This window comes from Cinclus cinclus, chromosome 3 (assembly GCF_963662255.1).
Source record: "Cinclus cinclus chromosome 3, bCinCin1.1, whole genome shotgun sequence".
NCBI lineage: Eukaryota > Metazoa > Chordata > Aves > Passeriformes > Cinclidae > Cinclus > Cinclus cinclus.
In genome coordinates, this window is record NC_085048.1 from 43,874,761 (window position 1) to 43,891,174 (window position 16,414).

At 42.7% G+C, this 16,414-nt stretch overlaps 1 protein-coding gene across 1 annotated transcript in view; it reads left to right on the forward strand.

Annotated features, from left to right (window-relative positions):
* Positions 1 to 16,414, forward strand: part of SOBP (sine oculis binding protein homolog) — a 99,141-nt gene that overhangs the window by 59,265 nt on the left and 23,462 nt on the right. Inside the window, exon 5 of the mRNA XM_062488716.1 lies at positions 3,794 to 3,889. Coding sequence (XP_062344700.1) covers positions 3,794 to 3,889 — 96 coding nt within the window. The remainder of the gene's footprint in view (positions 1 to 3,793; positions 3,890 to 16,414) is intronic.

A 16,414-nucleotide genomic window follows, 5' to 3' on the forward strand; every position in this document is an offset into this window, starting at 1 on the left:
GAACAAATAGCACAGTTTCTGTAGCCAAAGATAGTTGTCATCATGCACTTATTAATGAGTACACATATCTCTGAACATCAAATGCTGTGCTATTTTCAGAGAGATCCTTTCAGATCCTATCTTCTGGTTTGCTTTTTTTTTTTAATTTTTTTTTCCCTTAGCCTCCTGCCATTTTCTTTCGAAGCTCAGCAGTAGAAAACAGAAAAAAAGGGACATAGGAAAGGAGATGCTCTCATCTGTCCAGCTTCCCCACATCAGGAACTACTCCATGCGTGTCATTCCTGGCAGATGTTTGCCTTATCTGCTCTTAATAAACTTCAGTGATGGGGCTTTGACAGTCTCCTTAGGCAATCTGCTCCAGTGCTTTGCTGTACCTGTCATTAAGAAGGGCTTCCTGATACCTAACCTGCAATTAAAGGCCATGATTTCCCACACAACCCATCATCAGGCTGACCTTATAGCCAAACCACCTCCACCATGTCAACTGCAGTTTCCTCACTAGATCATCTTCACCAACACTACTCCTTGGGCAGCGTGTTCTGCTCAGGCAGTGTGTGCCACTGGTCTTGTCAAGTGTCCAGCCCAGTGTCCCCAGGGGCTGGCCATGGGCTGCTTTCCCTCTCGGATCCCATGCAGCTGGCGGGAAGGCGGCTGTCTGCCAGTAGAGGGTATTGAATTAGGAGATTCAGTGAATCCCAGGAGAGGCACTGCCATAGTGAAGTTGCAGCAGTTTTGCACTGATAAAACTAGCAGTTCTAACCCTGGTTCCAGGCCTCAGAACATGAGCTGATGCCTTTATTTTTGTCCTGGAGCAAAATGTGCTGTGAGAGCAGTTGTCCCATATATTACATGTATGTAATCAATCACATCTAGCAGTTAGTACTTACATTTTTTGATGAGAGCATTCCTATAATGATTTTAGCACTATTAACACTTTTTTTTTTTTTTTAATCGGGGCAATCACAAATTTGGCTTGGGTGTTTTTTTGCAGTTGTTTTCTTCTGAACAATAGCATACCATGGCAGCCAGGCCTGATGGCAAAGTTGTAGGTGCCAGCTTGCTGTGAGTGAGATGCTGGAGAACCGAGGCAGTCACGAGGTGTGCAGCAGTGATTGAGAGTGGGTCAGTGTAGGCACAGATGCATCACAATATTGCCACTGCAAGATGAATTCTGAGCCACTTTTTTAACATGCTTAGAACAGTGATGAACACTGTAAGAGTGTTTCCTTCTGCAAATTATTTACAGTTGGAAGACGGTAGTAATTAATTAATTAATGTAAAGATACCGGAGAATTACTCCTGACTGCTCAGAGTAGGTGTTTTTTACCATGGAAGCCAGCTAGCTAAATTAGGTGTATTTCTCCTGCCTGAGTAAATTATGGCAGTATGTAGCTAAACAGGTTTTGAGACTAGGAAATTTTAGTGACATCCAAAATTAAATAAAACAAGGTTTGGATCAGTAGGAGCAGGAGCATGTTGCCATCAGCAGGGGTGAATAACCTTGGTGTAACTGACAATTTTGGTAAGTGGGTCAAGGTCAGTGGGGTTTGTCTCTGTATTTTGACAGATGCACTCCAAACACCCTGATATCCATTTCATTTTACAAGGTGTGTGCATGCACCACGATAAGGCTCCAGAGGGTCACTGGCAGGTTACAATGTGCCAGCCGTCACATGCACAATGCATTGCATGGTGCCAAGATAAAATTTCAGGGGTCTGGGGGCACCAACAGCATCCAGAGCCCCACACAACACCTGTGCCCCACCAGTGTCTCCCTAGCTGTCCATCACTGAGCATCCCCTTGGCATCTGTTTTCCCTAGCTGACAGGTCTGTTTCTATTTGTGCAAGGCATTTTTAAGGCATTCATCCCCCAGTTGTCTTCTAGATGACCTGGGAGAGCTCCAGTGAGTTGCCCATATTCCTTCAAGGAAGAAAAGAAAGGACAAAGTTTGAGGTTTTTTTTTTCTGGTCAGATTTGAACTTTGTATTCCATGCAGCATGGAGGTAGATTTATTGGGTAAGAGAGATTTCAGTTTCAAACTAATAATTAGAAAAATACATTTAAACCTTTGTTAATATAAAAGCGACTTCAGATACTTAGTAATCCTCTTTCCTGTGGTTTTAAGCAAAATTTTAAACATTTTTCACCCCACAACTATTGAGAGCATTGAGAGAAAAATGCCTATAAACTTCTAGGAAACATACAGAATAAACTTCTTTCCTACTTCTAAGTTTTTTTAAAGATCATCAATTTTAGGTACTTCCCAAAACACACCTTTGGGCAAATTTTGCACTGTTAAAAATGGCATTTTCTGTTGGGTAAACTGTGTTCACTCCCCATGACTGACAAGCAGAGGCCCGAGTCACACAAGGGGCTTTCACTGAGGTGCAGACCCTGCGTGTTTTCCTAATAATGGGCAGTGCTGTTGGCCCACGTCTCCCCTTTCCCAACCCGCCTCCTCGGGGAGAGGCAGAAGCCTGTTTGAAGACCAACGAGTGGCAGAGCCTGCAAGGTGTAAATATCTTTCACAAATGCCAGCACTGAAGAGTTGAGTGCCGGGCGCTGACGCGCGACGACAGGCGGCTCTGGCTGTGCGAGGGGTGAGCGGTGTGCCAGCCCTGCCACAGGCACCGAGGTGTGCCCGGATGGCACCTGGGCATCCCTGGGCACCTGCCCTGGGAACGCCCACGGGGCAACAGGAGGGATGGGTGGTGGGGCTGCCTGCTCCTCACCGCCCCTGCCCGCAGCCCTCGCCCCTGATCTGGTCACCCTTCCTCTGCCCTCCTCCTCTCCCTGGCTTCTTTGGGCAGGGGCTGATTTAAATAGGTTGGCAGGGAGCCAGGAACTCATCATTTTAATGCAGTGTAAAATGGAATGTGCATAATTATATGCAAGCCATATGTGAGGGAGACAGCTCAGCTGTGAATTTTGGGAGGCTGTGAGAGGGAGAGAGTGAACAGTCAGGAATCAGATGAGATGGAGCGGAACGGAGTGCAAGTGTCACTCAAATGAACAGTGTAATGAGCGTATTGCTGACACTCCTCCTTTCACCTGCTTCTCCCTTTTGCTTTAACTCAAAAGCAGAAAACGCTCGAGATGAGAAGGGAAAAAATACTATATGCAAGCAGGATTGCTGATGGGCTCTGGTAATGTCTCCATTTAAACTTCAGCTTTCTTAATTAACAGTGTAGTTACAAATAACCAGTAGCTTTTAATGCATCTTCGTCATTAAATATTTTGACCGCATTTGACTGAGGGATCATTGTTCTCGCTAGATGACTGCTCCTTTCAAAGCTTCACTTAAACACGGAGGGGGAATCCATTTGTTTGTAATAGTATTACATGTAAATTATGAGTATGAAAAATTCTTTTTTTTTTTTTGGCCTTACTGTTAAACTGAAAATACAAGTACATTATCTAGGGATTGCTGAAACATGTCAAAAAGTTTAAACGAGTACATATGTAATGTAATCCTGAAAAATGCAATGGAGTAAATTGAAACCCTGAGTTACTCAGTTTCCAGCTCAAATATTTCATTTTGGTTTTGTCTTTTGTTGTTTTAATTATTACTCCACAATGGATTTGCATGTTCAATCTAAGCTATGTAAGAAAACGGCATCCCAAGTTCTCATATCTAAAAGGTGTACTGACTATTTAAAGAAACTTTTTAATAATGTTGTATTTTGGGATTCCCGTCTGTTTTAATGATCTGAGCTGTTATGCTTTTAGCTATTTTTTTTTTCCTTCCATTATTTGTAAGTCCCTAAATAGGCCATTATATTTCCCTTCAGGCTAGAGATGAAGATGGACATGCTGAAAATTTTCCCCAGCAGCACTATGCTAAGGAAACTCCAAGACTTGCCTTCAAGAATAACTGCGAACTACTTGTAAGAATAACATACTTACAACAAGTCTAGATTGTTACTTTAGCACAGTGAAAACAGTTTTTTTTAAAGGCTTTTGTTCATTATGACATACATTATGAAATATGATAGGTTATTTTTTTTACTGTTTTAGCGTTCTAATGCTAGTTCTGCTATCCGTGAACAGTTTAAGATCTCAAATTGCTTGAAAAATATCATATATTTTATGTCAGCACGTGAATGGCCTTGTCTTGCTACCTTGTCTTGCACTGGTAAATCAGGGAGAGCCATGCAGGGAGTGGCTGGTGATGCACGGAAAGCCCCCCCACCCCCTTCCCCCAAAGCACCCCAAAACTCACTCTCCCATCCACCTTTTAGCTCTGCCTTGTTTTCAGGTGGTGGCGCTGCATTTTGTTCTGCTAACAGGCAGTCTTCCCTTCAGAGCTCGCCTATTCCTCCCCTTCATAGCTGCATGCAATCCAAAGCATCCTTTCCTCTCCATTCCTCTCCTCTCCATTCCTCTCCTCTGCTGTGGGGAAAGAGCAAAAGCCAGGAAAGCACATACAGGGAGCCTGGAGTGTTTACAAGCCATAAGAGAGATGATATCAGCTGTGAAAGAATCTCTGTTCCAAGGCAGGGTTAATTCGCTGTTCATTTTAGAGTTTGCAGCTAGACGAGATTAAAAGCAAGCAGGAATGCCTATTATATTTCTATTAAATGAATCTGTTGGGACCTAATGTTCTTGATTAGCTTGCGAAAATGAGTGCTCCACCATGAGTTTTTCTGTTTGCCTAAAGTAAACAGAGGATGAATTGTAATACATTTAAAAGAGATTCATGCATGGCTTTCGAAAAGGGAGGTTTAGATACATTGGTAGATCTCTCCCTTGCATTCACCTTTCTTCTCGTCTGTACTTAAGTAAAATGTATCGTTTGGCTGAATGGAAGTGTTTATGGAGAGTCAGTACACGGGGTTTTACTTTGAAACAACATTTCTTTTTCTGTCGTTGTAACCAGAGAAGAGGCGGGTGGTGAGTGGAGGAGCAAGCTGCGTTTTATCCCCATTAAAGCCCATGCCTGCCCACCCGGATTCAAGGCCAAGAGCTGCTCTTGGTGCCGCAGGTGCAACAGGCGGTGAAAGTTGAGCTGATGAGCTGATAACCCAGTGTTGGAGCTGGCCTCCAGGTTCAGTCAGCTAGCCACAGAAGCCCGTGCCAGGAAGCAGCAGCCCAGGGCTGGTGGCCAGTCCCTGCTCCCCGCACTGGCCAGAGTGCAGAGCATCTTGGCCACACCTGCATTACTGGGCCTGCACTCTCCTACCCACAAGTGTGCTGAGCCAACCCCTGGTTAGGTAAAGACAATGCTTTTTACAGCCACAGGTGTCACTTAGAAGGTTCAGTTTGTCACCAGTGTAATTCTCCCCAGCCCAAAGCAAGGTGACCCATGAGATCTGGTCTTGGTCCCTCTTAAACCCTTTGTGAAGTTCCTGGTGGTTTCAGGGATAGCAGTGCTACATCCTAAGGAGAGAGAACGAGACAAACACAAAAAGCAGTTCCCTGGTGTACTCTTAATTCCTGTGCCAAATAAATGAAGCTCTTTCTTCAAGGCCATGCTTAATTACTGTGCTGCTAATCAGGCCTGACAAACCATCACAGCGCACCAAGATGCTCCCAGAGTCAGTAGAGCTTCTTGGTGCTGGAGAAACTTAATAATAGAGACAATATGATATAAGTCATGTAATATTTCCATTGAAAATCTGCTTTATACTTAGTGCAAGCCGTTAATGAACCAATTGACCCATTGTGCTATTAAAATCAAGCATTCTTTTAATGCCCAGTTGCTTATTCCTCTATTAATACACATTTAAGTTTTTGCTTTATTATGTCACCGCTGTGTCTGGCAAAAGCTCAAGTCATCAAAGTTAGTCTTTCATGTGCTTTTTTGGACAAGTTTCAATTCTTGTTTTAGGAAGTAATAAAAGCAATTTGTTATAGTTTTATTTTTCCTATGCTATTGGAAACAAAATTGGCAGGGATGTAATCTGTATTCAATTTGTATGTGGAAAAAAATAGTAGGCAAATAATGAATATGTACCTCTGCTATCTTTGAAGATGTATTTTAGGAACCTTCAGTGAAAATATGATGTTGAGCCTAGGTGTGGGTGGTGGGGGGAACTAGTGTTATTTGTTGAAGATTCTATGTGTTTCACAGAGAGGTAGTGTTATTCCTTCTACATTTTACTTTATGGAAACAATGCTGTATTTAAATGTGCTCAAATTTCAAAGGCTAATTTCACTGGAACTGGCCATCAAGAAACCTTCTTTCTTTTCCAGGCTAGTCAGTATTCCTTGAGAGACAGAAAAAAAAACAAACAAAAAAAAAGCACGAAAGAAAGGAATGGGGACAGCTGATCCTCTAAAAAAATATTTTCCCAATGGTGAAAACCTACCCAGAATCTAACAACACAAGTCAGATGCTGGCTGAGTAAAAAGATGAGATTTTTTTAAACAAAAGAGAAACCGAAACTTGTTTATGCTTTTGAGAATGAGGGAATCCTTGGAGTTTTCTGAAGGTAGTTCAGAGTAAATAGAGTAATAGCCTTTCAGGTGAAATTGGAGGCTTCAGCTCAAAAATGTTTTTTTTTGCTTTAGGGTTTAGCTGCCATTTGCCAGTGTGGTTTGCTTCGGCAAGGGCAGGCTCCTCTGTTTGGGAAATGCTCATGCTGGGAGAGTGCTGCCAGCCAGGATCCAGGGCTGGGTTGCTGCTGCTGGGTCTGCATGCCAGGGCTCTCCCGCAGGAGCCAGGCTACACTGGCTGAATGTTAACATCCCAGGTCACAAGCACACACAGCAAGATTTAACTCTTCAATACTTGGAGAGATTTTAAAGCATGGTAACCTAGAGTATTACCAAAGTATCATGGAGTATTAAAAATTGTATGCTTTCTTCATTGCTTACACACCACAAGAGCAGATAATGTGATGAAGTACAACTCAGGTTTTCTGTTTCTTTTTTGTCTTTTTTGAACGTGAGCACGTTTGATAGGAAATAGAAGGAAGAAAGGTATAAATTAGGTAGGGAAAAGCCCTGAAGTGTGTAGTTCTGGTCATTAAGAACAGCATTGACAATTAAATATTTTGGTTAGTATAGAAAGCAATTTTGCAGTTTTGGGATTAGAAAAGGGTACTCATTTCCCGCGCTAAATCCATAAGCGTTGTGTCCTGGGATTTGTTGTAGGGCACAAAACCAAAATGGTTGAGATGCTCTAATCAAGGAGCACATCAGATTTTCCTTGTGGACTCTACAGTATTTTTGAGAATCATGTTGTCTAAAGCTTAGCTATCCATGATAAATATTGGGAACTACATAAAAGAAATCTATTTTTAAAGAGCCAGGTCAGCATGATGTCTTGGTCAGCCATCCATTCTTCTCCCATAGGCACTGCCTCGGGATTTTAATTTCTTATTCCATGAGTGACTGGAAGCTTTTCTTTCAGGCACATCTCTTTGTTTCTAGCAGGAAAAGTCCCTGCTGTAAGCTGATTGTCAAGAAACAGTACAGTCCAGCTAATAGTGGATGTGGGGAGAAAGATGGTATTAACAGCCGAGAAAGGGGAGGCTGGAGTGAAAAGGCCAGCAAGAAGCCCACAGCCCCAGCTCTAGCTGGATGAAATTCCTGAGCCATTGCCTAGAGAAAGGAAAAATCCATCTGGCACCTACCCAGGTTAGTCAGGGTAGGAAGAGTCATGCTTGGTTGCCTTTTAACAAAAGTGGGAAAGAAAAACCAGCAGTTCGTCCTTCCTCCCCCCATTTACTCAGAATATTGAGTCAAGGTTTCAGATTGGCATGCTGCTGTATGAGGTAAGGAGGGTTTGATGGGTTAAGGAAATTAAACATCAGGTTGCTTTCCAGATCATTTGTTTATGGAGATGATGTGAGTACCACCCACTGCTATGGGATTATATGCAAAGCAAGCAAATAACCAAACAAAACATAAATATCCTGAAAAAAAATTCATTTCCAGTCTGACACCTGGTTGAATCCATGCTTTTCCTGCAGTAAAATCATGATCTTTTCATCTTTGAAATCGAAAAGTCTGCTCCTAATGGTTCTGCTCTGAGAGGATAAATTTGTGAATGCAGTATGAGATGAATTATAAGTCCTGGTGCTTGGAAGCTATTATGTAAAAGACTCAAAATAAAACATGCTTGCTATTGGATTTAATGCAAACTCACCTACGGCCAGTTATCTTTAATCATTGACAAAAAGAGGCAGAGAAAACTCTGAAAACGCATCTACAGTGAAACATGAAATGCAAAATGTTCTCTTATGAGCAAAAGGCCTTTGGGGAGGCTATGGCAAAGCTGCGGTGAGCCAGAGCTACAGTTAATGCTTTGCTTGAAGTCGTGTCACTGTGCTCCGCTGTTCCAGCACCAGAGGCAGAGTTGGGACAAATGGCACCTGTGGGGCACCCAGACAGGGCAGCGGGGGTGCAGGCAGGTTAACTTCAGAATTATGGCACTGGAATGTGGGAAAGATTTCACATCTACTAGACTGACATTAAAAAGTACTGAGAGGATTTGTGATCAGGTGAGGCCCATAGGTTTTGCTGTTGTAGATGAGTTAAATGTAAATATGTATATTGTTACCCTTTGAAGGCCGTGAGAGTTTTGGTTTCAGAAAGTGAGGCTTAAATTCATATTTTTAAGGTGCCTGACCTGCTTTCTGTGCCTCAGTGCCAAGCAAAACCACTCCCTGATAGTGCCTCAGCAATAGAAGAAAATACCTCTCCATCCATTTAAAATCACAGTGCCTTCAAAAAAAGGACTGAATTAGGGAGAAATAGCTTTGCTCATTCTGTCTCTTGCCTTTCCACCCTTTTTGTCTCTCCTGTTCTCTCCTTATTCCTAGCAGAGTGGAGAAAGAGGAAGAAGTGCCCTTCCCCTTGTGCTTTTCCTGGCTCTTCCTTTACCCTCTTGGGAGCAAAGCAGCAGAGGGAGAAGGAGAGCACTTCCTTCATTCTGGCCACTGTCTGGGGATGCGCAGGCTTTCAGCCTGAAAGCTGGAGCAGGAGTGCTGCCCAGCAGCTCTGAGGGGTGCAGGGCCACATCTGGCCTGTCAGGTACAATCCTGTGCTCACGAGGCAATTCTGCCACCTTGGAGAGGCAGGAGGGGAGAGGGGGAAGAGACCTGTGACACCTTGTGGAGTTCCAGATCGTAGAGCTACCAAGCATGATTTGAGTTTAAAACCTCCATAGCCATGTTTAAATGCTGTTTCAGCATCAATTGGTGTTTGTCTCACTGCTGGTGCAGTTTTTTGGTGGTTTTCTGATGGATTTCATCAGTTCCTTGCTCAGTTTGCCATCACAGTCTGGGGACAACTGGTACTAGTGCATCAGTTGCCCCGTGGCATACGCAGTGATTCAAGCAGATGTCTGTGCAAAACCCCTGACAGCCATTGGAGAGCCCACTGTTGGTGTCAGCAACTTTGGATCAGGCACAGAGAGCTGTCAGAGTGGTGGTTATGGCCCTGGCACAAAAATATGGAGAAAAGCAATTGTAGAAGTGAATTGATACTGATGCTTTTAAAACCCCAGTAATCTTGGCCACATGAAATTCAACCTTTCTTGTGACTGAAATAACAGTGACGCTTAGGTCATGTGGTAGATTAATCGCCTGTAGTGTTTCATTTTTAAAAACTAAATTGTCCATGAGCAATGGCAGAATATTTTAAAATGAAACTTCCCAAAACCCCACTGAAAACCTTATACTCTGTTTCTTTTCAAGTGAGGGCAACAAACCAGGAAAAATTATTCTGAATGGTTTTTTTTGTCCTTGATTGCCGCCAGGCTGAATGAAGGGCTAAATGGTGCTCGCCTTATATTCACGTTCCTGTTGAAGCACAGGAGTGCTGTGTAAATGCACAGAAAAAAGGCAGCACTGAGTCCACGGGGATCTGCAGCTCTGGGGAGAGAGACCCCTGACACCCAGGTCCAGCTGACCCTCCCTGCCTGCTGCCTGCCAGCACAGGTGGGCACCACGGGGCGCTGGGTGCCTTGGCATCTGTGATCAGCATCTCGCTGGGATAACACAGGACCTAACACATGCTGTCCCCAGGAAATGATAGTCTCTGTGCCTGTCTGCACAGATCTGGTTACTGGTTTAGAACAAATGCAGCCACTGTCTTGCCCGGCGCACAGGCTGTGTCCTTCTTGGCCCTGCTTTTTAATGATATGTTTTTCTATCCCACAATGGAAGTGAAGCCATTCCTCACATTATGACAGCATGGACTGGACCTGGGAGGATTTCTGGGCTTCTAGGAGGTCTTGAGGGATTTCCTTGGTCTTTCAGGCCTTCTGCTCCCCTTCCCCTGTCCTGCACCACCATGCTGGACATGCTACTAAAGTATTAAGCTTTTATTTCTTAACTCACACCATGTTTAGGACTCCACAACCTCTGATCCAAAGCCCAGTGAAATCAATAGGATCCCTCCTGTTCACTTGAGGTGGATTCTGAATCACACCTTATATTCTGTAAACAAAAAAGATGAATGACCGCTTTGACACATCTTCCTCTTGTCTGACCAAAAACTGCAGTAGGTCAGCTAAAAGCTAATCTGCAGTGTAGAAAACATGATCTTTATTCATAATATCTAAGCTGAAGGCTGACATCAGAGACCTGTTGTAGGAGCTAATAGAAAACAAAGCCCTGTCTTGGCAAGTCTGAGGTAGCAGACTTTCTACTGGAAGTAAGACCCAAACCTCACTCATTCTACACCCAGGGTTAGTGAGTGACCAGGACCTGCAGCACTGAGGAGGGCGAGGTGGGAAGGGCAGCTCCAGTCACCTTGAGGGTGTCAAGGAGGGCAAGGCTCTACCAGTTCCCAGCAATATATAAAATACAAGGTAAAAAATTCACAGGAGCATGAGGAATGGGAAGAAGGATGGCAAGGAAGGGAATAAAAGGGAAAAATCTGCCCCATGACCAGGGATGCAGCTTCCTCCTCGAGCAGGCTGGTACCACTGGGAGCTCTACATAAATCCCCTTTTTTCAATCCAGTGAACCAAATTAAGGAGGATGATTTGAATTAAGGAGGATGATTCAGGGCCCTAAAGAGAAGGACTAAAAGGTGTGACAGTGAGAGGGGTGGACAGCATGGGAAGAGGGGCAATGGGAATGGGGCAGATATGGGAAAGACCATGGCTACAGGCAGTGAGTGTTTGGCCACCTGGAGCCAAGAGTGAGTCATATCCCCTTTGCCACTGCACCCAGTTACATATAGGAAGCAACTTTGCCTCAGTGCCTCTGATTTAGTATTTTCCTTTATCCCAATAGAGGAGCACTATTTTAGGATGTGACTTTTGAGACTTTGTGAGCGCAAACCTGCCTTTCCTCAAAAGGAGGCATGTTTTTTAATTTTTAACATTACTGTTATTATTATTTTGGAAGAGAAGCAAAATGCATTTGTTAAAAGGAAGATAATTAAAATCCCATTATAGCTTCAAATCTGTCATCTTCCTTACCAGGACAAGCATTAAAAATTTCATTAATAAATCTGCACTTACTGATGACCTGTGAATAATTTCTCTAACCTTAATTTCTCCTTACTGCAATACTGTGTTGTACTACTCTAGTTTTACTCTTTACTTTCCTTGTTTGATGTGTTTACTGAAATTATAATTTTCATATTAAACATGTTGTCCCCACAATCTTTTTATTTTTATTACAAATTTAAACATGTGAAAAGTTGACTACTAAATGAAAATGCATTCATTTATCAGCAGACTATTTCTTAATAATGATTTAAAAAAATTTGAAGTAAAAAAGCCTGGAAAAAGTTGTCAGCCATTCCCCCACCCAAACCTCTATAAATCTAAAGAAAAGAAAAAAAAAAAGTTCATGTCACTTGGAAAGAAAACCAGGTAAGAATTGTGGCTTAGCTTTAAGAAACTGATATTCATAACCTTTGTCAGGCGCAGCATCTCCAGCCAGGCAAAGGAGGGGATTGTCCCATTCTGCTTAGCTTTGGTGCAGTCTCTCCTCGAGTCCTGTGTGCAGTTTTGGGCACCACAATATAAGGAAGACACCAAGCTGTGGGAGATTTGCTTAAAGGAGAGCAACAAATATGGTAAATGGCCTTGAGGGGAAGCTGTATGAGGAGTGGCTGAGGTCACTTGGTCTGTTCAGCCTGGAGGAGACTGAGGGGAGACCTCACTGCAGTCTTCAACATCCTCGTGAGGGGAAGGGGAGGGAGAGACACTGATCTCTCTTCTCTGTGGTGACCAGGGCTTGAGGGAATAACCTGAAATTGCACTGGGGGAGAGTTATGTTGGATATCAGGAAAATGTCCTTCACTTGGGTTGAGTGCCCACAGCGGTTGGGTGCCCACAGGCTCCCCAGGGAAGTGGTCACAGCACCAGCCTGACAGAGTTCAAGAATAATCTGGACAATGCTGTCTGTGTTTTCTGGAGTGGTCCTGTGCAGGACCGAGTTGGACTTTATGTTCTTTGTGGGACTCTTCCAACTCATCTTTTTCTGTGATTCTGTGAAATAAAAATCAGACAGTTTTTATAGAATGTTAAAGAATAAAGATATATCTTGTTCATAAGGAAGTGAAGTGTGATAAATTAAAATTCACTGGAATTCTTTCCATATAAATTGGAAATAAAATCTCCCAAGTCATCACCCAAAGCTATAAATATTTTCTTCTTGGGGTCTGTGCAGGAGATGCAGATGACTCCGTAGGGCCTGTGGGATACCCTGGCAGCTACCTGGGGGGAACCATCCCTTGCAACACATCTCGACACCACCACACCTGCAAGCACAGGGTCAGGCCATAAAACTGGCTTTGGTACCATGGGGCTCAGGACCTTTTTCACCTCTGACCCTGGCTCTCAGTCATGCAAGGTGTTAATTAGGATGGTTTTTATCAGGTCTGAACTGGTGCCTACATTAATGAGTGTGACTTTTTGTGATGGTGCAGTTGGCTTATGTCTCATCTTGCTTCTTTTGTTGTCTTCCCCACTGAAAAGTGTTTGAAGGCTTTGATCCCTTGTAGAGCCAACATACAGCAGTAAGAGAGTAGGGTTTTGAAAATCAGGAGACTGTACTCTTTTTATTTCTCAGTTAAGATCCAGCCAGTGTGAAGGAGGGTTGGGAAGAGCTTGGCCACCATTCAAGTAGATTGCAGGGAGGTTTGGGGGTGCTCTGGGATATTAAGTGTCTGACTCCATCTCATTGGGAGTCCCTGTGACTGTGCAGAGCTTCCTGGAATGGCATCCCAAGAAAGAAGATTAGTGTCACACAGTTATCTGAAGAAGATCTGAATGCTAGGAGCACATATCTCACAGCTCACTGTCTGTGGCAGACACTTTTTTTACATCTCAGCAGTGACACGTATTATATTGCTTTTGGGATGGGAAGAGAAACCCAAAATATAAATCCTGCATTTTATTATAGAGTTAATACCAACAATTACATAAAATCTAATGAATTTCAGTTCTCACTTAATTGCTTCTGAGTAGTTCACTTAACTTATTATAAAGAAGCAAGGACATATTCATTTAACAAGCAGCAGCAGCCTTGGCCTAGCATCTGCCTACATTCTCTTTTCAATTAATCAATTATAGTCCAATGGTGTGTAATTACACATTAAAAAAGTTATTGGATATCACAGCATGGCTGTCCCAGGGGGCTCATGAATACACTAATATAACACACCTGTAATGACCTGTTCTCATATCTGCAAATTGCTCCCATTTCTCTCTCGCTCTCTCTCTCGTTGCTAAATGAAGATGAGAGCAATTACCATTAACTTTTTGAGTCACATCTAGTCAATGGGAGAGAAAAAAAGAACCCTACCAGCATTCATAATAAATCTGTCTGTTGGTACTCAGAATTTTAACTGTACCAGGCATCAGGCTGGAAGGCAGTAAATGAAATGTGCATCAGGATTGTAAAGGGTTGTGGGGACCCCAGGTTCGTTCTGAGCACATGCTACACCTGTAGACAAGAGAAGCAGGCAAGCAGGAAGGTCTTGTCAGATCACATCCAGGCATAATTTGCCTGTCTTGGTTTGAATCAAACCAAACTCTGGAACTGATCCCTATGCAGTGGGCTCTTAAGTCTTTGCATAGCAACTAAGCCATGTTGCTGTTGTGCTGGGTTTTTTCCCAAATGCGAGAAAGAACAAAATTTACTATGTAATGGCAGAAAGGCTTTGGTTGTGCGAGAGGATACAGGCACCAGTGCTCTCTTATTAATGCATAACAAATTAAAACAAGGAGAGACTCTTAATCTGCATAATGGAGTCTGACAGATTCTAAATTGGTGATTCAGTCAACTAAAGGGTCCAAAAATGCTCTGTGGAAGTGAGCTTTTGATGGCTTCGTAAGTCAAACGGGAGATGATATCTATCAGCATTTTTATAAATGTTGTCTTGCATAGTGTGATTTTGATGTGGTGTTGTCTCTCACCCTGGGAAGAAGTGTCTATTTCCCTACAAGAAGTTTTATTGTTCTTGCTTTCATTTGCAGACTGGGGTCTTTCAGGTGGGTGTGCATGCAGATAAAAGCACATCGGTATTTTGAGCACAGCTTTTTGCTTGTAGTAATCTGAAATATTCCTATGCTGTACACCTTTCACCAGTCTAGCCCTAACAATTACAGTGAAATCTTCATCATGCCCAAGGTTGCTTCCCTGTTTGAAAACCATGCATGTCTCCTTGTGCTTGATGTCTTTTGGGATAACAGGATAATCTTGTGGGATTCAGGTGATCAGATGTTGTTCTCAGTTGCATTCACAGTAAGGTGACGGGTGTTTCAGTCTGAGCTTCTGCTAGGTCTACATTTCTCTCTGGTTTTCACCAGTGCCACGTTTCTTCCCAGTCCCACAGCACCCTTTGGTTTAGGACATGGTTCCATTTATATGCCTGGCTGTGGCATATCAGTATTTGGCATCCAGGCTGGACTCTCTCTCTAGATCCTGTGGTTAACAGAGGAAGACAAGCACTTGTAGAGTGGGATTTACTCCAAATAGTTAAGTGTTGATTTAGGATTGGTTAAGCCAGTGTTTAGACATGCCTGTATCTGCTCATTAACTAGATGAATACCTTCCATATGACACCTACATTTGAGTTACTACAGTCAATGGCTCAGCTGCATATTCCTGTATGTGTCCAACGTCAGTCTTGCAGGTAGAGCCATTTGGAGGGACTGTTTTTGTGCTTGAAGTTAGGTATCTGCTAACTTTTATGTTTAGATGTCTAGTCTCCAGCTTTGAAATGGGGATGCTGTTATTTAATTGCCTTTTCTTGCAATTTGAGTTGGAGGTAAAAACATTAGAAGCACAAAATGATATCTCTTATTTAATGTTGTGTTGTACTCCAAATAGTAAACAACTGCATCCTTAGTATTTGCAAAGTTCATTTATTATGAATTATTATTCAAACCAAAACAATCTGACACAGGAGAAAACAGGTTCCAAGATTTACTTACAGGTATTTCTAAACAATTTGACTGCCCAGACATAACTGAAGTAAGCAGAGCTGTGTGTGAATCCCACAAAATGATCTAAGTGTGCATGTGCACAATGTTCTCAAATTCTGCTCAATGCACAGCTTTGTTTATGCCTGGGACCAAAATTACATTTTGTGCCCTTCTTTTTTTTTTTTTTTTAACCAGTGCCTGAATAATCAGCTAAAATTGTTTCCAACAGATAAAGAAACGCAGTTATAATCTAGAGCTTTAATATACAATACAATATTCAATTGTACAATCTGGTTAAATATTAAACCTAAAATACCTGTCAGTTGCCTCTCTAGCTGTGTATTTTCTGTATGTCTGATGGGGAGGAGGGTGGTATTTCACTCAGTTTTAAAAATTCGTTTTATCTGTATTCTCTACAAGAAGCTGTAACTCTTTGCATGTCACTTTCGTAATTGAGCTATAAACTCTATGTTGTACTAATACATTTTATTATGAGGAATAAACATACCTCTTCTAGACAGGCAGAGGAATAATTGACCACCTGTGGCCTGTCCCAAATGAACATTACTACACATGACACTGAAATTAATGCCTCTTTAGTCAAGATGCCAAGCAGTCATTTTCTGAGAGTTTTGTAGTGGTTGGAAAGGTAACATATCCCAGTACATTTCTGCTTCATGACAACATAGATTCCTGACTGCCAAGGGTAGAGGCACTTGGTGTTCACCTGGCTACTGCCCTCCTCTCTCTCTCTCTCTGTCTTTGTTGTTCAAAGGGCATCTTCATTTTTCAAAACATTAAACAAAAGACCAGGTTCTGGCCCTAGCTAGGGGTGCGTTTTCATCACTCTGGCAATAGGAAGAAGCCTCAAAAGTTGGTGAGTATGAAATGTACTTAGGTGCTTAGGTAGCCCCTTTCAGCTGCCAGAGAGGTGTAAAGAAGTCTCTTGAGAATCTGTCCCAAACATAGCATTATGTAATGCTGGAAGATAGCACTAGGGACATGTGCTGGTGTATCATTTTACCATAGCCATAAGGGCCAAAGGATGCTGGAAACTGAAATATTG